Genomic DNA, 19,609 nt, shown 5'->3' on the forward strand with positions numbered 1-19,609 from the left:
AATAATATTCTACAACTTAAAAAAACCTTTAAAAAAAAAAAAAAAACCCACGTTACAAACTCCCACCCACAAAGTCATGAATGAATCCATCTCAATCCACGCCTTCCTCCGTCTCTCAAAACAAACGGGCTAAGATCGTGGTGGCACCGTCCCTGTCTCTTCTTTATGAGAGTGGAGTGAATGATACGGACACGTCTCTACGACTGCAAATTTGAAGTGATTGTTTACAAAGATAGCGTAAGGTGTGCCGATTATCAGGCTCGTTTACTTGTCAGTTTTGCCTTGGCGTTCATGGAGGACTGGTAGTTTGTTTGTCACTTGTCCCAGATTCCTCCCGCTACTAAACGACGTCTCTTCTCTTTCTTCTTCAAATTCTAGGGTTCCATTTGCTGCTCAACATCAACTGTTAGACTCTCAGTCCAGAGATTCTACTCTATTTTTATCTCTTTTCCCTTTTACATTCGCCGACTTCTCTCTCCCTCTTCTCTCCTCTCTTCTCTTCTCTTCTGGTAAGTGAAGTTAACTTTACTCTCTCTCTCTCTCGTCCAATTTATGGGTGTATTTGGGTTTCGGGCCATAATTTTCTATTAATTTCCTGCATTTCTCAGCCAATACGCTGATTGTTGAACTCAATTTGACTTGCCCTTTTATGGGTCAATTTTTTTTTTTTTTTTTAATCATGAATATTGTTTACTATACAGTGATTTTTCTGGGTTGAAGATTTGAGATTGCCTAAACCCTAAAACAGAAATAGATGTTTGTTTTTCCTGCTGGTGAATCGGAGAAAGAGAGCCTTGCTTAAAAGAACAGAATTATAGTCCCGTTTGGATGCGTTACATGTTTCCTTTTTTATTTTTTATTTTTGAGATTTAGACAGAAGGAAACATGTTTTTCTTTAATCCCAGAAGAGTTTAAAGTGGGATTGAGCTTCTGTTTAATGTTCATCTGCTTGTTTTGACTTGTGAAGAAATCTTTTATGTGTTTAATTTTCGAGCTTTGTTTTGAAAATAGTTTTTAAAAACTAAAAACCAAAAACATGTGCCAATCCTTATTTAGTTTTGTGTTTTCAAACTTTTGTGGAAACAAAAACATGAAACAATACACTCAAACAGGTCCTTGACTCCTCAATTGGATGAAAAATATGTGGAGATCTTGAATTTTATCCAAGTTAATAAAAGAGGAAATCATCACTTGAGTGATTCTCTCACCTAGTTAGTATCTCTAACATTTACTTCTGTAGCAGAGGACATGAAATTGATATTTACTGCATTCTCTTTTCTTTATTGTGCGATTCAGAAGAAATGGCTGAACAGATTGGGGCAGTTCAATCGGTAGCTTCTTTTGATTATGAGCTCTATGAAGGAGATCCTGATCACCTTAGAACTGTAGTAGCTACACCTCCTCTGATTCGCCCATGGATTGATCCTGCATCATTGAAACTCAAGCATAGGATTGGGCGAGGACCCTTTGGTGATGTTTGGTTAGCAACACATCATCAATCAGGCGAAGATTTTGATGAGTATCATGAAGTAGTGGTTAAGATGTTACATCTAATAAAGGAGGATCACGTGCAAAAGTTCTTAAACAAGTTTGAGGAACTATTTCTGAAGTTACGGGGACTTTCAGCTGTTTGCTGTTTGCATGGTATCTCAATAATATCTGGAAAGGTAACTTTTGCACGTATTTTGACACATACAAACACTTTTCTCTGTTAACATGATAACTCTGTAATAGTTCACTTCGTCATATTTTGCTAGATTTGCATGGCCATGAAATTCTATGAGGGATCAGTTGGTGATCGAATGGCTCAATTGAAAGGAGGAAAACTTCCACTGCCTGATGTATTGAGGTGATTTTTTTTTTTTTAATATTGAGGTGATTTGCTTGGGGATATTCCTGTTTTTTCTTCTAAATTTTATAATTTTGATGATGGAGCTGGATTTATGCTCATGGAACACTGTCTGCAGGTATGGTATTGATTTGGCTAAAGGAATTCAAGGATTGCACTCAATAGGGGTATTGGTGCTAAACCTGAAGCCTACTAATTTCCTTCTTAATGAACATGACCAAGTTATCCTGGGGGATTTCGGGATCCCTTACCTACTTCTGGGGATTCCGCTGCCCAACATAGATTTGGCTTTCAGGCTTGGAACCCCAAATTACATGGCTCCAGAACAATGGGAACCAGAAGTGAGAGGTCCAATAACCTTCGAGACTGATACTTGGGGCCTTGGATGCAGCATTGTGGAGATGTTGACTGGTGTTCAGCCCTGGTTTGGCATGTCAATAGAGGAAATATATCGCTCAGTTGTCATAAAACAAGAAAAACCACAGCTTCCAAATGGTCTGCCTCCTGCAGTTGAGAATGTTGTCAATGGGTGTTTCGAGTATGACCTCCGGAATCGCCCTTTAATGGCAGATATAATACATGCATTTGAAAGGTATGTTTCAATGTCTCTTTTGAACAATATATTGGGCGGGTGTGAGCCACTTTTATGATTCATTTCAACTGATGTTTTTATTTTATTTTATTTTATTTATATATATACACACACACATATATATATTGATAACTCTTTGTCATTTTTTTTCTCCCTCTCTCTTTCTTACTTGTTGTAATCTATACGTTCCGCTGACTTTACATAACATTGTATTAATTTGTCGGCAACATGGTGAAATCTGAATAAATAACTGTTTTTTTAAGGGTAAATTACCTATAGGTCATACTTTTGGGACTTATTACCATAGTTGTCAGATCAGGATTCAAATTGTGAATCGAAATGGCCTCGTACCGAATCGCGAATCGAATCCAATCGTGAATCGTAAAGATTCGGTCACTTTTCTAAATTATTTGGAAAATTATATCTACACACTTGGATGTTAAATATATCTTATGAATATGAAATATTTAGACTTAAATCGATGAAAATACGGTTTTGAACGATGATCACATAGTTTAATAGGTAAGAAATTAACAAAAGTTTTCATGTAATATCACCATCTTACCTTTTTTGTTTTTTAGTTATTTCTTATTAATCATTCTTAATAAAGACAATAAACAAAGTAAAACTCTTAATTTTCAAAGTAATAATAATTTAACAATGATATTGATATTTGGACAATAATATACATATTTTTCCAAGTTAACAATGACCAAATAATAATAATAAAAATTATATATTTAGGATCTTTTATTTTAAAGTCTAAAACATTTAAAAAGGTATAACTGACCTCACCCATGTAATATTCAACTATATATAATTTAATAAAATAGCAATCAGCTTGTTTGGTTTTGATTTTGATTTTGATTTTGGTTTCTAGAAAACACTTTTAAGAAAATTCTACTTTTTTATTTTTCGCATTTTTTTTTGTTTTCAATGAATTTTTTTAATATTTTAAGCAAGTTTTTAAATTATTAGACATACCTAACATAAATACACTTAAAAAGTATAATATTTGTGAAAAAAATCTTTAAAAAATTAACTAAATATCAAAAATACACAATACGAAAATTCAGTTCATTTTTCATATTTTTGTTTATTTATTAATTTTTTAAAATATTTTTTTACAAATATTTTACTATTTAGATACATCTAAGTAAGGTGCATTTAAAAAAGTAAAAAATTTGCTTAAAATTTTAAAAATATCCACTAAAAACAAAAAAGCACGAAAAACAAAAAACTTAGGGTATATTTGGTTTGGTTTTGGGAGAGTAGTTTTTAAAAATTGTTTTGGGAGAGAGAGTTTAGAAATTTTTTTGGTTTGTTTGGTTGTGTATTTTGAAAGTAGTTTTGGAGTTGGAATGATTTGATATTTTGTTATAATTGAGTAGATGTGTGTGAGAGAAAAAGTGATTGATTGATAGGTAAGAGAGAGAAAGTGATTTTGAAAATTGTTTTGGAAAATTTACAACCCAAACAAATTTTGTAAACTTTTTTGTCCAAAATCACTCTACAAATCCAAACCAAACATACCCTTAATTTCTAGAAAATTGAATTCAGAAAAGTAAAACTAAACACACTGAATAGTAATTCATGGGGTAAGTTACTTTAATCTTAAACATCTTTAGAAGATAAATTATTATTTTTTAAAGGAAGAAAAATGAGAAGAAAGCTTAAAAACATGCTAGGTCTGACTTAATCTGATTGGATCCTATTAAAAATTCCATGATCACTAAAATAACAACAAATCATGTATATATTGATTATTTTGGTATTAAACGCTATTGTAAGTTGTATTATGTCATTTTTACTAAAAAGATGGAGAAAAAAAGAGTTACAAATATGTTGGACATGATAAATTTAAGAATTACATGAATCGTAAAAAGTGAATCGAATCGTGAATCGATTGTCAATCGTGCGATTTACTAGAGATTCACTTCCAAAATAGATTCACGCATAAATTCATATAGATTTTGTAAAAACTATGAATTAAATCGTGAATCATAAGATTCTGATAAAAGAACTTATTACCTATTAAATCCTCTTGATAAATTTATCAGTTTCCCTTGTTTTTATGAATAAATTTATAATGACAAATTTGTCAGTCAGCATCTGTAAGTAAATAAGTCTACTTAATAGGACTGGTTGGTAAGTGTCCTTTTTTTTATTACCCAGCTCATCATATGTCAATTTAGTTTGTGTTCAACTCCATTCAGCAAGCCTGAGATCCAACTTCTTGGGCTAGCTTAGATTAATTGAGGTTCACCATTTACCTTTATGTTGGGCTACATAAACAGAATGAAATGACCAAACAAGTTTCATGTATTGGGTCCTAAATTGTTGGAATGTTAAGTTACATATCTTTATCTGCGGCCATTCTTTCTTAGACTCCAAAGGATTCCATATCTTTCCTTAAACTCAACCAACTTTTTAGTTCTGATCTTGGCTGGGATTACTCCCTCGACCTCTTGATTATTGATAACTTAAAATAATTCCAAGACATTTTTTAGTTATATTCTATGTGATTTGCTTGTATCTTCCTTGTGTTTCAGTTTTTTCTAATAAAGTTTTAATTGTCATTATTTCTGGCATCAACTTATTACCTCTTGCAGTTTCTTTATAGAATCACCTTTTGATTTATTGATTGACTAAATTAATGTATATATTTGAAAGGAAGAACCTTGTGAACTTTTGCTGAGTGTTTTAGTTCTGACTTCTGTGAACAGCATCATTTTATACATTAGCAATGGTTGTGATGACAATTTCAACAGTAAGATCTATATTGTACTATTCTTTCAATATTTATGCATTGAGTAGGATAGGCTGGATAGCTTCTTGGATTTTATGGTGAATTGATTTTGTTGTGAAATGTTTTGTATTTTGATTATCTTGCTATGTGTTAGTATTACCGATGAGATAATAGGTTTGTAATTGGTATAATTGGAACTAGTGGTGTTGATGCAGCGCGAAATGCGAAATAATAACAATCTTAGAATCTGTTGATTCAAACGAGAATACCAGAAGCAAGATTCTTCTTTAAATTCGTTGATTCACAAAGAATATCGAGAATAAAGACTCAACAATGGTTGATTCACAAAGAATGCCCAAAGTTGAAACAAAAGAGTATAAAACTCGAAATATATTCACCTTGCTTGGTTTCCAGTTTTTCAAAACACTTTTCAAAAAATTCTACTTTCTTATTTTCTGTGTTTTTTTGTTTTTACTGAATTTTTTTAATATTTTAAGCAATTTTTTTACTTTTTAGACACACCTAACATAAATACACCTAAAAAGTAAAAAAATTGTAAAAAAAATCTTTTAAAAATTCACTAAATACCAAAAATACAAAAAAAATATAAGAATTCAGTACATTTTTTGTATTTTTATGTATTTATTAATTTTTTAAAATATTTGTTCACAATTTTTTTACTTTTTAGATACATTTAAGTAAGGTGCATCTAAAAAAGTAAAAAAAATGTTTAAAATTTTAAAAATATTCACTAAAAACAAAAAAACACAAAAACCAAAAAAGTCAACTTTCAAAAAACTTAATCCAGAAAACTCAAACCAAACACAGTGATTAATTCTCAAAAAACTGAAGAGCTGTAAGACTTACATCCATTATTTATAAGCAAAGACATACCTAACTTAACTAGAAAACAACCAGAATTGGAAAAAAATCATAGTGCAATATGGAAATAAGGAAAATTACCAAAAATAGAAATATTGCAATAAAATAAAAAAACTGCTAATATATACTTCCACGATCATGGTAGATTTTTCGAAATTAGATTCTGGGCCTGTGCTAGGAGTAATTGAAGTATCAAATCTTTCCAAAAACGGACCACTCAAACGATTGAATTTGCCCAAAATCCACTAGGGTCCATGATAAAGCCATGGATCCTTCTTAAAATCATGTTTTCCATTGACCCACCAAATGTCATGCGATTTCGAGTCCAGCCCCTTTTTTGCCTTTGCCTTTGCCTATCCCTTTGATCCAAGAATTGTATGGCCATGAATGCTACGTCATCCTCCCCTGGGTGGAGAGAATTTGCCCTCGAATTCGCAGCCTCTTCGTCAGAGCCGTCACCTTGATATGGAATGAGGTGTTTGATGTTGAACACGTCGGAGGTACGAATGTGACTAGGAAGCTTCAAACAGTAGGCATTGGAATTGATCTTCTCCAAAATTTCAAAGGGCCCAATTTCCCTAGCTGCCAACTTGTTATATTCACCTACCGAGAACCTGTATTTTTTAAGAACAACCCACACAAAATCTTCAACTTCAAATTCCACCAGTCGGTGTTTCTTATCGGCAATCTGTTCATACTTGGCCACTAATTCTTGCAAATTATGCTGGTTAAGTTTGTGAACCTCCTGAAGGTTGTGAATCAGATCTTTTGCTTTGCTATTAATGCGCTTTAAGTCTGGCATAGGTGCTAAATCCAGCGGGCCCGTGGTTGGTAACCATAATTGACATAGAAAGGACTAAAGCTGGAACTTCTATTGACAGAGCGATTGTAAGGAAACTGCGCTTGGTGCATTTTTTGATCCCATGATTTCAGATGATCCTCTACCAAACACCGTAGCATATTGCCCAAAGAACGATTGACAACTTTTGTTTGACCATCAGTTTGGGGATGATAGGTGCTATTGAAATCAAGCTTCATATTAGCCAATCTGCACAGACATCTCCAAAAATGACTAAGAAATCGGGTGTCTCTGTCTGATACAATGGACTGAGGTAGTCCATGTAAACGGTAGATTTTCTTGAAAGTACAATTGGGCCACATTTACAACACCTGTCATCTTCTTGCAAGCAATGAAATGGGCCATTTTAGAAAATCTGTCCACGACTATGTAGATGGAGTCACAACCCCGCTGAGTACGTGGCAGTCCCAAAACAAAATCCATACTAACATCAGTCCATGGTTGACTGGGCACTGGCAGCAGCGTGTATAATCCTGCATTTGTTGCTGATCCCTTTGACACTTGGCAGATGCGACACCCATCCACAAACTTGGTAATTCTTTTCTCATTGAAGGCCAAAAGTAAGAGCTAGCCACAAGCTGTAGAGTCTTATCGCTCCCAACATGGCCGCCTTCATGCAACTCCTTTATAATTTTCAAGCGAAGGCTCGATTCAGGCACACACAATTGGTTGCCTTTGAAGAGAAAGCCATCATGGATAAGAAAGTCCGACCTTTGACCTGATTTAACTTCAGCCGCAAAATGAGAGAAATGGGAATCAACAGCCAAATAGTTCGTGAAAGGAGTCAAATCCAAGTACCTTAGCCCTCATAGTAGTAAGTAAAAAGGAACGGCGACTGAGTGCATCAACCACTTTGTTTAAGGCCCCCGACTTGTGCTTGATAACAAAGGTGAATTGTTGCAGATATACTGCCCAGTTGGCATGCTTCGACGAGAGCTTGTCTTGGCTGTTGATGTGCTTCAAAGCATCATGATCAGAAAATAGAATGAATTCACTTTGGGACAGATAAGAATACCAATGCTTCAGAGCTTGGACAATGGAGTAGAATTCCACATCATTAGTGCTGCAGTTGCTTATGGAGCCACTAAGCTTCTCACTAAAGTATGCAATCGGTCGACCCCCTTGGCTCAAGACAGCTCCAATACCCACTTTAGATGCATCACTGTGTAACTCAAAAGGGTTTAGAAAAATCTGGCAATATGAATACTGGTGCTGAGGTCAACTTCTGTTTGATGTGATGGAGTGCTTCTGTTGCTGCCTCCGTCCAACAGAATTTTCCAGCGTTCATGCAGTCTGTAATTGGGGCCATGATGCTACTGAAATTAGGAATGAACCTCAGGTAGAATGAAGCCAACCCATGAATTCATGAATATTTTTTGGTACTGGCCAGTCACGAATTGCATTTACCATGCTTATATCAACTGAGATGCTGTCTTTAGATATGACATAACCGAGGAACAAAACAGTATCTGTCAAGAATGAACACTTGCTGGTACCATCATAGAATTTCTCTTTTTGCAACAATGAAAGAACCTGTCACAAGTGCTGGAAGTGTAACTCATTATTAGCACCATACACGAAAATCATCAAAATAAACAACAAAAAAATTCCCTATAAAAAGGCCGAAATAGTTGGTTCATCACACGCATAAAGGTATTGGGAACGTTAGATAAACCAAACAGTATGACTAGCCATTCGTAAAGCCCCTCTCGTGTTTTGAAGGCTGTCTGCCATTCATCACCTTCCAGAATCCGAATTTGGTGATACCCACTTTTCAAATCCAATTTGCTAAACACGGTTGCTCCACTCAACTGATCTAATAAGTCATCCAATCTAGGTATGGGGAACCTATATTGGATGCGCCACGAACCGTCTTTCTTAGGGGTCAATAGTGCAGGCACTGCGCATGGGCTGAGGCTTTCTCGGATGTGTCCCTTGGCCGCAACTTCTCCACTTGTCGGCGAAGTTCTTCATGCTCTTTTGGACTCATGCAGTAGTGGGGCCGATTTGGCAAGTTTGATCCTGGAATCAGATCAGTATGATGTTGTATGTCTCTCATGGGTGGCAACATTGGACGTAACTCCTCAAGAAATACATCATGGAACTCTTCAATTAGAGCCTTCATAGGCTCTGGGATTTTACTCTCTGCAGCACTTTCTTTCCGTACCAGCACGAATACCATTCCTGTTTCAGCCACTTCCTCCAAGAACCGGTGCATAGACGAGAAGCTAGAACTCTTCTCAGTGATTAGTTTTGGTACTTCTTCTCTATGAGGTTCAAGAACAATTCAGACCTTGTTAAATACAAAGGAATAAGTGTTCCTTCGTCCATCATGTAAAACATGTCTGTCAAATTGCGAAGACCTTCCTAATAAAATATGACAAGCATCCATCTGATCCACATCACACCAAACCTTGTCCCTGTAGTTAGAACCAATAGATAATGAAACTAAACAACGCTTGGAAAATGTTATCTCTTTACCCTTCTGAAGCCATGATAGTTTGTATGGTTTGGGGTGTTGGTTTGTGCTTATTCCCAATTTTGTGACAGCTTCTGCAGAAATTACATTCTCACAACTTTCTAAATCAATCACGAACTTGCACACTTTTCCACTAATGGTACATGTGGATTGAAAGACATCGTTTCGTAGCCACCCATCCCCTTCAACCTCTCAGGGTGTAAAGCAAGCCCTGCGTATAACTAATAAAGGCCCATCATCGCTAGCAACTCGTTCGTCCTTCTCATAACTACTAGCCTCGGGATCATTGGTAGGATCTTTTGGACTTTCATCAGTCCCATTGTCGGCAATCTCTTAACTATCTATAAATAGGCCCTTGCCCTTTCAATCACCTTTTCTACAATCTGCTGCCCGATGACCAGTTTCCCTGCACTTGAAGCAGCGCATCCTGCCACTAACAACAGGATTTCTGTTTGACTGTACTACTGGTGGTTTACCAACAATATCAAATTGTGTGGTGTCCCGTCTTGCCCTTGGTTGATTCGTATTCTGGTTAATTGTTGGCGGATTACAGTTGCCACTCGTGTTCCCACTTGACCATCCAGAACCTCCTGATCGACACTTTGACCTTTTCTCTAGTTGTATTTTCCTCTGGTGTGCTTCAGAAACAGAGTAAGGATCAAATAAATTCAGGATATCTTGATATTGTTCTTGCAAACCCCTGATGTACCTACAAACAAGTTGGTCTTTGGTTTCAACAAGGTCATTACGTGATACCAACTGATAAAACTTAGTGGTATACTCATCTATCATCTTCGTCCCTTGCCGTAAATTTTGCAATTGTTGGTACATCATGCGTGTATAGTTATGAGGAATGAACGCCATACGCATGTGTTTCTTCATCTTTTCCCAAGAAACAATTTTACTCTTTCCTTGTCTGCTTTGAGTTAACTGTGTCTGTTGCCACCAAGCCATTGCTCTTCCCCCTGAAGCGTGTGACTATCAAGGAAACTCGTTTGTTTTTTGGAACTTCCTTGAAGTCAAGAACCTCTTCAACAGCAACAAGCCAATCCAAGAATTCTTCGGGTTGAACACTTCCCCGAAATTCAAGGATGTCAATTTTCAAACTCGCTTCCTACGGACATGAACCCGTTTCCAAACCTTGTCGATCCCTTTCCTTGCGGAAATTTCCAACAAAAGCGTTGTCTTCTGCATCTCCCATACTGTCTTCGTCCTCCATACACCGTGGATTTGGTGGTGGTGGTGGTGGTGGTGGTGGTTATTGTTGTTGTTGCATCGCCGCAAGTTGTTCAGTCAGTGCATCAATATGTTGTTGCATCTTGGCGGTGTTAGCTTCATGAACGTCATCCATGGAGCGCTTCCTTGGTGCCATCGTAGCCTAGCCTCTGATATCAACTGATGCAGTGCGAAACGTGAAATATTAACAATCTTAGAATCCGATGATTCAAATGAAAATACTAGAAGCAAGATTTTTTTCTAAACTTATTGATTCACAAATAATATTGAGAATAAAGGCTCAACAATGGTCGATTCACAAAGAATACCCAAAGTTGGAACAAAAAAGGTATAAAACTCGAAATATATTAATTCTCAAAAAATTGAAGAGCCCTAAGGTTAACATCCATTATTTATAAGCAAAGACAGACCTAACTTAACGAGGAAACAACCAGGATTGGAAAAAAAATCACGGTGCAATATGGAAATAAGGAAATATAATGAAAATTATCAAAAATAGAAATATTGCAATAAAAAGAAAACTAGTAATATATATTTTCACGATCAGGGCAAATTTTTCGAAATCAGATTCTGAGGCCTGTGCTAGGAGTAATTGATGTTTCAAATCTTTTCAAAAACAAAAAATTCGCGAAATTGACCACCTAAATGATTGAATTTGCCCAAAATCCATTGGGGTCCATGTTAAAGCCATGGATCCTTCTTAAAATCATGTTTGCCATTGACCTACCAAATGTCACACGATTTCAAGTCCGGCCTATTTTTTGCCTTTGCCTTGCCTTTCTCTTTGATCCAAGAATTGTATGGCCATGCATGCTACATCAGGTGTCCAAGTTCAAATTAGGTCTGAGCCATGGTAGCATAGTTTATAAAGGCACAACCTAAGCCATCAAGGTATCCTGGAGCTCAAGTGGAAGGTGCAACATAAAGTGCATGCCTTAGTGAAGTAAAGCACATATGTGGGCAAGTATATTAGATACACAGAGAACTGAAATTAATCTAAAATATGTAACACAGATTAGAAAAGGGGACATTTTTTGATAAATCAAAAAGAGAGTTAGCAATCATAAATGCATCAATTAAATCAAGCACCATTACAAATATGTAACAATAAAAAAAAAACCACAATCATAAATTCTATGGGTTTTTTGTTGTGTGTGAGAGAGAGCTTGAATGTATAATTCTTGATGTTAAGAATAAAGTACTAGAGATTGTTCAAGCAGTCAACCATAAAAGCTCATGCATCTGAATAGAAAACAAAAACACTGTGAAAAGATGAATCTATATTATCTAATTACAAGATCATGAATATGGTATGGCTTAAAAGGTATATCAATCAGAGACCACTGAAAAATATTTAGTTAAGGATGTGATTAATTTATTTTTTTAAAAAAGGCCTTTCTTGAGCATGGAGCCTACTAAAAGGCCAGTGGCTAACAGATTCATGTGAACCTGATGGAAAGGGCCTTGCTTTGCATAGTCTAAGTCACTTTCTCCGAGCCCTGACGAGCTTGGGCCTTTAAACAACTATGCATGCGGGTTCCGTAACAATGCCCGCCAGTTATCAGATTGTTTCCAGAGACGCCTAAATTTAGAGTAGCACTAAGTCCATGGTCAGTAGTATTGCAAATGAAGCTACATTCCTCCCACATGTTGCAGCTTTAAATAAGGCATTTAAATATTTGGCTAAATGATATGGCCTTTTATAATCCTTTCATTTCAAGCCAGAAAACTTTTATTGTAACTTATAATTATAAGAATGTCATCATTTTCCTTGTGCAAATCATAAGATCAACAATAAGGAGGCTTCCCTTTTTGTCTTTCATTCAGGTCTATATTGATGATTGGTTAGTCTATAAAACTAGGTATGTATATCAGCTTCTAAATTGACTTGACACAATGGCTTGCCGGTATTTTCGTTAACAATTGCACACAGTTCCCTCATTGCCTTCAGAGTTCAGACTCAACAAAAGATTTGAGGAACAAAAAAGGAAGTTTGTTGTTATATGATGTATTATTAATAAAACTTGTTCTGAATTGCGCCACATTACTCTTTCAATTTGAAAACTGATGTTGCGGTAGTTTGAAAAAACTACTGTGCCAAGCATAGAATACAATATTTTATATATTTCATTTAGTTTTTTGGGGATTGCATTGCAGCTCGCAGAATAGCGTTTACAATGACGGAGAATGGATCGGCATTGGAAGCAGTATTTTCCTTGATAAATCAAATAGCAGTGGGTACAGTTCATGGTTCCTCTCAAAGGATCATCTCCAAGTGGGTGATACAGTTCGTTCGAGGAAGGCATCGAACACTTGCAAATCAAAAACAAGGGATGTGCTTGAGGGAACTGTAGTTGGTTTGGAGGAAACCGATCGAGATGGATTTGTGCTGGTGCGAATCCATGGAATGCACAACCCTAAAAGGATAAACGTATCAGCTCTTGAGAGGGTTACATCTGGTTTGGTGGTTGGGGATTGGGTGCGTTTGATTGAAGAAAATGACAAGCACTCCTCTGTGGGAATTCTACACTCCATACAGCGAGATGGAACTGTAACCGTAGGTTTTCTAGGACTCGAGACTCTTTGGAGAGGGCATTGTTCCGAGCTTCAGATGTCAGAAACTTATTCTGTGGGACAATTTGCAAGATTAAAAGAAAATGTCTTCACTCCCCGGTTTGATTGGCCGCGGAAAAGGGGAGGTGCATGGGCTACTGGTAGGATTTCACAAATACTTTCAAATGGGTGTCTTCTTGTTAGTTTTCCAGGGAGGTTTGTGTTTGGAGATGAAAACAATAGCTTCTTGGCAGATCCATCTAAAGTGGAATCAGTGTCTTTTGATAGTTGTCCTGGGATAGTGGAGAAGTATCAACACATTGAAGATTTTCACTGGGCTGTGAGGCCGCTAGTGATTACATTGGGCTTGTTCACAGCATTGAAGATGGGTTTTTTTGTTGGACAAAATGTGGGATCAAGAGTGAAGAAGGGCCGTCGAAAAAATCAGATGCCTGGTGATGGATTTTCTCAAGATGGGCAGAGCAGTGGCAATTCAGCGTGGCTTCCATCACCAGTGGCGAATATACTTTTTAGAGAAGGTCCTTCCACTGCCACTGCTAGGTAACTTCGTATAATGGAGAAGTACCCATTACATCACCAATTACTGTGGAACTTTGTATAATGTGAAGACAGATGTAAATATGTTTATACAGAGATGATATGTTGTATTACATTTTTACCTTACCAACTCCAAAACTAAGGATTATGTTACCTCAGTTTAAGGGTTATGTTATTCACTTTTCACACTCTTTTCACTCCTACATATTTTACACAATTTAGATATATTTTTATACATTGTTTACACTTGTATTAATGCTAATGACCACTCATTGAGTGGTTTTTAGCATTTACTTTTCAGCAAAATCAACTAGCTTGTTCGGAGAATGACATCCGAGCTTTGGTTGGTGTTCACAATGATCCTTCTTTTTGCCTAAGCATCATTGGTTGGTGTTCACAATGATCCACTCATTGGGGAGTTTCTGTCAAAGTATTTGTAGAGTTTCTGCTTTTTACTTATGGACTAAAATAACTTTAATAAGTTGAGAAAAAAAAAAAGAATGATTATTGAAAAATTAAAGGAAGGGCGATTTTAGTTTTTATTTTTGGATTATCAACTTTTTAATTTGTAAAAAGTTACACCAAATAGATCCTAACATGCTTGGCATATAGTATGTGGTGAAACTTGGTTCAAAACATTTACATTTTTTAATTGCCATAGGGTAAGATCATTAATTGGCTTTGGTTTTAATTTACATTTGTTTTGTAGCATGTGGTGAAACTTGGTTCAAAACATTTGACATTTTTTGATTGCCATGGGGTAAGATCATTCATTGGCTTCGGTTTTAATTTACATGTGTTTTATTTAGAGGGCTTTTATTAGCATTTGTTTAAATTCTTTGAACCTCTTATTTTTTTGAATCTTAAATTTTAATAAATTTTTTTTGAACACTCCACTTAATACCAAATTTATTCATATTCATAATCTTATTATACCCAAGGAACACCTACCTAATTTTGCACACCTTCTTTCCTTTTGATAACCGTTCATCTCCTGTTGAAAGTGATGTCGACGGTCATTGCATCAATAAAAACCAATGCCTCAATGAAGAGCATATGAAGAGCATTGCATCGATAGTCCATCATTGAAATTCCTATCGACTCTTAACGAAATGAGGAATCGACTCGATGGTGTCCAAAGAATATCATTGAAAAACTCGTCAGAAATTCTTGTCTACCATTGTAGAAAACTCGTCAAAAATTCTTCTCAAGTAAATTCTGACTTTCCATCTTATCAACAACATTGCCTCTCTCCTTCCTATCACATTTTTATTTTTTGGTTTATTTCGGCATAAAAGGGGGTTTTAGAGGGAAAAACCCTCACGAAAAACACATTCTAATACAAAAATCGAACTGTTTTGCACACCAGTACCGACTATCTGCATTACTCTTTAGAATCCATATATCGAACTAAATGTTTGTGTTCAATACTGTGTTACTGAACATAATCTTAACAGTCGGAAAACTAGTACCAAACAGCTTGAACAAAATAACAACGATTGAAAATGACTGAGAATGTTAATGCAAGACAGATAAACTTATCAATGGAATGCCAATCTCATCAGAATTGTTGTCATCGTCCTCTATTGTTCTACAAGATGAAATAACTGATGAAGAGTAATACGTTGGAATTGAAAATATCTTTCTAGTACAAGATTTTTGATTCAAGAGAGTTTATGATGGTGATAAAGAGGATATATTCAGGGTTTAAAATGATTATGAAAAGTAAAAATTTTAGGGTTTAGAAATGTGAAATATGTATAGCTGATGGTGGGAGTGGGGGTGGGGGTGAGTGTATAATGTTGTATAATGTTAGTTCTTTAGTTCTTATTTGGTAGGTGAGTATTCCATTAAATAATACATTTTAATGTAACTTTACTTTATGGTATAATTGTAATAAAAGAAAAATTAAAAATTGAGGGTCCAAAAAATTTAAACAAGTGTTAATAGAAGCACTATTTATTTATTTTTTTCTAAAAAAATAGAAAAAAAGTATACACATTTTTTGCACCAAAAAAATGCCAGCCTTAGTACACGTTAAAAATGCAGAAAACTCATTTGATAAACTGTTAATTATTTTTATTTTTATTTTTCATATGAAATTAAAAACACTATTAAAAAAACAATAGTGTGTTTTGAACTTCTCATTATTTTTGTTTTGGAAAACATAAAATAAAAAAATTTAAAAAGATAAATACACTTTTATCACCCAAAGAAAGATAAGATCATAATAACTACGTCAATCAGGGCGTTTGATCCACTTTCTTTAATTACGGGCCTGCAAAAGGACTAATATACCGGACTTGGCCCATTTAGATATCGTCATTCTTCTTATCGATCACAAAGCTCCACAGAAAATTGAAGATTTCAGAGACGAAAAAGATTCAAGAAACAGAGATGAAGAGGGCGTTTTCTCAACCCCTTTTGTAAGTCTATTTCTCTCTCCAACATCACTCTGTTTTTAATTTTCTTTGCGTTTTCCGGGAAACCAAACGCAACTCGATTGTGTGCAGGAAACACTGCGAAGAAAGTGATTACGAAGAAGAAGAAGAAGAAGAAGAATATAAAGTTCAAAATCAAGTATCGGAGGACGACGATGACATGGCGGACCAAGTCTCTTGCATCAGTCTCCACAGACGAGAACCAACCAAACGAGGTATAAATCAACTCGGAAAACTTTTTTATTTTCCCGGAAAATGTAGGAAACTTTCATTTTCTTGGAAATTCTTAACACTATTCTTGCGATGTTAATGGATTCAAATTGTGCTACCTCTGTTCTGGATTGATTGGGTCATTGATTCGACCAATAATGTGTACCCAAGAAGAAAAAAAAAAACTGTAAAATAGTACTCAAAATTCTAGCACTTTTTTGCACAATATATTGTTTCATATGGGAGTTCAAAAATATTGTGAAATTTTTTTCATTTTCTTTATTTTCACAAATCTTTCCATCCAGACATAACCTATAATGATGGGTATAAGATTATAATAAAAAAAATTTATATAAATTAATTAATTTCTTACTCATTTACCTCACATGTAATAATACAAATTTAAAATGAGACTCATTACAATAATATAGTAGATGTCACTAAATTAACCCAAAAAAAAAAAAAAGAAGATAAAAGGGTAAATTACACTAATCTCCCTTGAGGCTTGCAAAAATACAGTACATCTACATTGTTTTGACATAATTACATTGAACTCCATTGAGATTTTAATTCATACAACACGTAACTCCATTTTCATCAATAATTTGTTAGTTATATGAATGAAAAAATAATGTTGTCACCTCTTTTATACAAAATGTATATTTTCTGTTGTTTATTTTTATATTTTCATACCATCTGTATTAGTTTTGTCCATTTATCCTTTATTAAAATGGATTATGTCAAAACTGTGGGAGTTATTGTATTTTTTTCAAACCTCATGGGAGGTTAGTGTGATTTACGCTAAAATTTATTTATTTTTACGCCATTAGTCTTACAATAAAATGGGGATAATATCTACCTTTTCTTACATTTGTTGACAGTTAATATGGTTACGTTAGGTGAAGAGCAGTCTTGGGATAATTCTGGGCTGTGGAGGCAAGAACAGAAGAGAAGAGCAGTAAGGTTAGAGAAACAGCTCAAGTCAAGATGGGCCCTTGAGGACCTAGTTGAGGAACAGCTGAACTGTTTTCAAGCCCACTACAATCGGGCCACAGGCCCAACCCGGCTCAAGGACGTGGCTCAACTCTTGATGCCCAAGGGGGCTCCGGCCCATGAGATGGCATCGGTGGCCTGGCTCGGTGATTGGAGGCCCTCTGCCATTCTGGACCTACTCCGCTCCATGGCCCAGTTCTCGTCCTCATTGCAATCGTCCCTATGGTCTCTAATGGACTCCTTTGGGATTGAGCAGACTTTAACACAACTGATCCATGAGATAGGGATTGAAGAGGCAGTGCTTGATGAGGAAATGGCTGAGATCCAAGCCAACTGTATCCTGCACCTTCCTTTTGGCCGGGTCAGTAACCGGGCTGGTGGTGGGCCTGCCTTGGCCTGTGTCCAGTCTGAATTCAAGAAGATCCACCGGGTCATTATCAAGGCCCAGAATCTCAGGTCCACTTTACTCTCTTTAGTAAACTATGTTAGGAACCCCTGAACTTTGAGTTTTTTATTTTTTTTCCCGGTTAAGCCTTTACACTAAATTATTGTTGAAATAAGTCCCAACTTGGCAAATTGGTTCAATTAGCCATTTTGTTACATTCCAACCATTTTTGGTGGTTATGTATATCATATGGGGCTTGCCTAAAGGGTAAATTGGTTAAGTAAATACTAAAACCCATTTTCAAACTATCAAACGAAAAAAATCAATTGCCAGTCTCTCAGAACATGTGCTGATTATTTTTATTTTTTTATTAGGATAATGAATTTAGGGTTAATTTTATTATTTGCCCTTCAGTTGGGTCCTATGTGAGAGCATCCATATCATCCTCAACAAATTAATTTTTACTCTGTTATCTTGGATTCCTCATTTTCATTAGAGACAGACAAGATTGATTATTCGAAAAAGAGCTCTACAAGTTCCGTCAGTGTTCTCTCATCTCGTAAAATATTTTGAAACCGAGAATCGTTGGACTCACCCAACTTTTGGCTATATAGCAAATAAATCATGAAAACACTGATCCATCAGATTCAACAAACTAAGTCCATGACTAGCTATCATTATAGTTGTAACAGTTGCTCATATTCATTGTCTATTTAATAGTTTATTGTTTTCTGATAGATTTAGCTTCCCTATTTTGATTTTTTTTGGGTACTATTCATTAAAAGTGTGGATAATAAAAGAATTTTTAAATAAAATAGAAGTAGAATAGAGAGTCAATGGATGGTGGTTTTGGGGTTGTAATTTGACACAATTTGTTGAGCCTCATGTGGATGCTCTGATATAAGAAGAACTAAGTCGAACCAATTCAGAAAGTTAGCTTAATTAAATGAAAATTTTAGCTTAAGGACTTAATTAAAAAAAGATGTAAAATTTAGGGCTTTTGGCATAATTTTCTCAGTATGATATTAACTGTAATAACTACCAAGCATTTGACAGTTCAAAAAAATTATACATATGTGCTGCAGATTCAAGGCTCTGGAGTTGGTGGTGAAGAAGGTGCTGAACCAGACTGATGCAGCTGAGTTTTTTGTTGCATTTGTGGGAATTCAAGATTTGATCCATCATTTTGCGACGCAGCAGAAACTGCGAAAGGGTCCGGTCTCAGTGCCGGTCAAGGCCTTCCGCGTACAGTAGTTGAGAGCAGAGCAGTGGAATGTGAAGGACTCTCTGATCAAAACAATCAGAGTTCAGAAAACCATTAGGTACTGTTTCAATTTCTACCTTGTTAATCAGCATTTGCAAATCTTGAACCTTTTAGTCTTTGCTTTTGTTGAAAATGGCATGGGAGATAATCGTGAAAGTTTGTGTTGAGGAAGCACATTGTGTTGTATGTTCATTGCTGTGAAATTAGGCTTTGATGGGCCTGTTTTGTAATCAATTTTTGTTTTTTCTTTTTCTGTTTTAAACTGGAAATTTGTTTGTCAAACTGTTTTGGGAAATTTTTTTCTGGGAAACGATAAATATGATTTGAGAATATGAGTTGTATTTTGAGTTTGTGAGTTGTGGAATTATGATTTGCGTGTGGAAAATTTGTTTGGTGAAAGGTTTTGAACTGAATAGGAAATTTTTGATGTGACATATGGTATTTGATACAAAAACTTACAACTCATAATAAAAGACACAACTCAAAATTCTATTAAACTCATAAAAAATTTTAAAAAATTCGAAAAATATTTTTTGTTCAATATATAAAAATTAACATG

The 19,609-nt window shown here is 35.4% G+C and overlaps 2 protein-coding genes across 3 annotated transcripts; both read left to right on the forward strand.

The window, feature by feature from the left end:
- LOC114255773 (protein KINASE OF THE OUTER CHLOROPLAST MEMBRANE 1) lies at window positions 1–13,945 on the forward strand. The gene is made up of 5 exons (XM_028195302.2): window positions 1–509; window positions 1,297–1,667; window positions 1,758–1,849; window positions 1,968–2,441; window positions 12,804–13,945. Exons 2-5 carry the CDS (start codon window positions 1,302–1,304, stop codon window positions 13,762–13,764), a joined length of 1,893 nt encoding a protein of 630 aa, XP_028051103.2. The 5' UTR covers window positions 1–509; window positions 1,297–1,301; the 3' UTR covers window positions 13,765–13,945.
- A 2,033-nt stretch (window positions 13,946–15,978) lies between these two features.
- Window positions 15,979–19,284, forward strand: LOC114255787 (seed dormancy control protein). Of its 2 annotated transcripts, none has more exons than XM_028195317.2 (4): window positions 15,979–16,183; window positions 16,271–16,413; window positions 17,308–17,857; window positions 18,872–19,284. In XM_028195317.2, the coding sequence occupies exons 1-4, from the start codon at window positions 16,155–16,157 to the stop codon at window positions 19,038–19,040; spliced, it is 891 nt and encodes a 296-aa protein (XP_028051118.2). In that variant the 5' UTR covers window positions 15,979–16,154; the 3' UTR covers window positions 19,041–19,284. The 2 variants fall into 2 exon arrangements, with proteins under 2 accessions (XP_028051118.2, XP_028051117.2); XM_028195316.2 differs by having other exon boundaries at window positions 16,055–16,183; window positions 17,290–17,857.
- The last annotated feature ends 325 nt before the right edge of the window (window positions 19,285–19,609 follow it).

The sequence above is a fragment of the Camellia sinensis genome, chromosome 15 (assembly GCF_055761805.1).
Source record: "Camellia sinensis isolate YWXY chromosome 15, ASM5576180v1, whole genome shotgun sequence".
Lineage (NCBI taxonomy): Eukaryota > Viridiplantae > Streptophyta > Magnoliopsida > Ericales > Theaceae > Camellia > Camellia sinensis.

What these genes read in the sequence shown, in the direction of transcription:
- LOC114255773 (XM_028195302.2), top strand. Translation starts at nt 1,302, where the DNA reads ATGGCTGAACAGATTGGGGCAGTTCAATCGGTAGCTTCTTTTGATTAT. An exon ending in TCTCAATAATATCTGGAAAG is followed by an intron (nt 1,668 to 1,757) that starts GTAACTTTTGCA and finishes ATATTTTGCTAG; the next exon opens with ATTTGCATGGCCATGAAATT. An exon ending in ATAATACATGCATTTGAAAG is followed by an intron (nt 2,442 to 12,803) that starts GTATGTTTCAAT and finishes ATTGCATTGCAG; the next exon opens with CTCGCAGAATAGCGTTTACA.
- LOC114255787 (XM_028195316.2), top strand. Translation starts at nt 16,155, where the DNA reads ATGAAGAGGGCGTTTTCTCAACCCCTTTT. An exon ending in ACGAGAACCAACCAAACGAG is followed by an intron (nt 16,414 to 17,289) that starts GTATAAATCAAC and finishes ATTTGTTGACAG; the next exon opens with TTAATATGGTTACGTTAGGT. An exon ending in ATCAAGGCCCAGAATCTCAG is followed by an intron (nt 17,858 to 18,871) that starts GTCCACTTTACT and finishes TATGTGCTGCAG; the next exon opens with ATTCAAGGCTCTGGAGTTGG.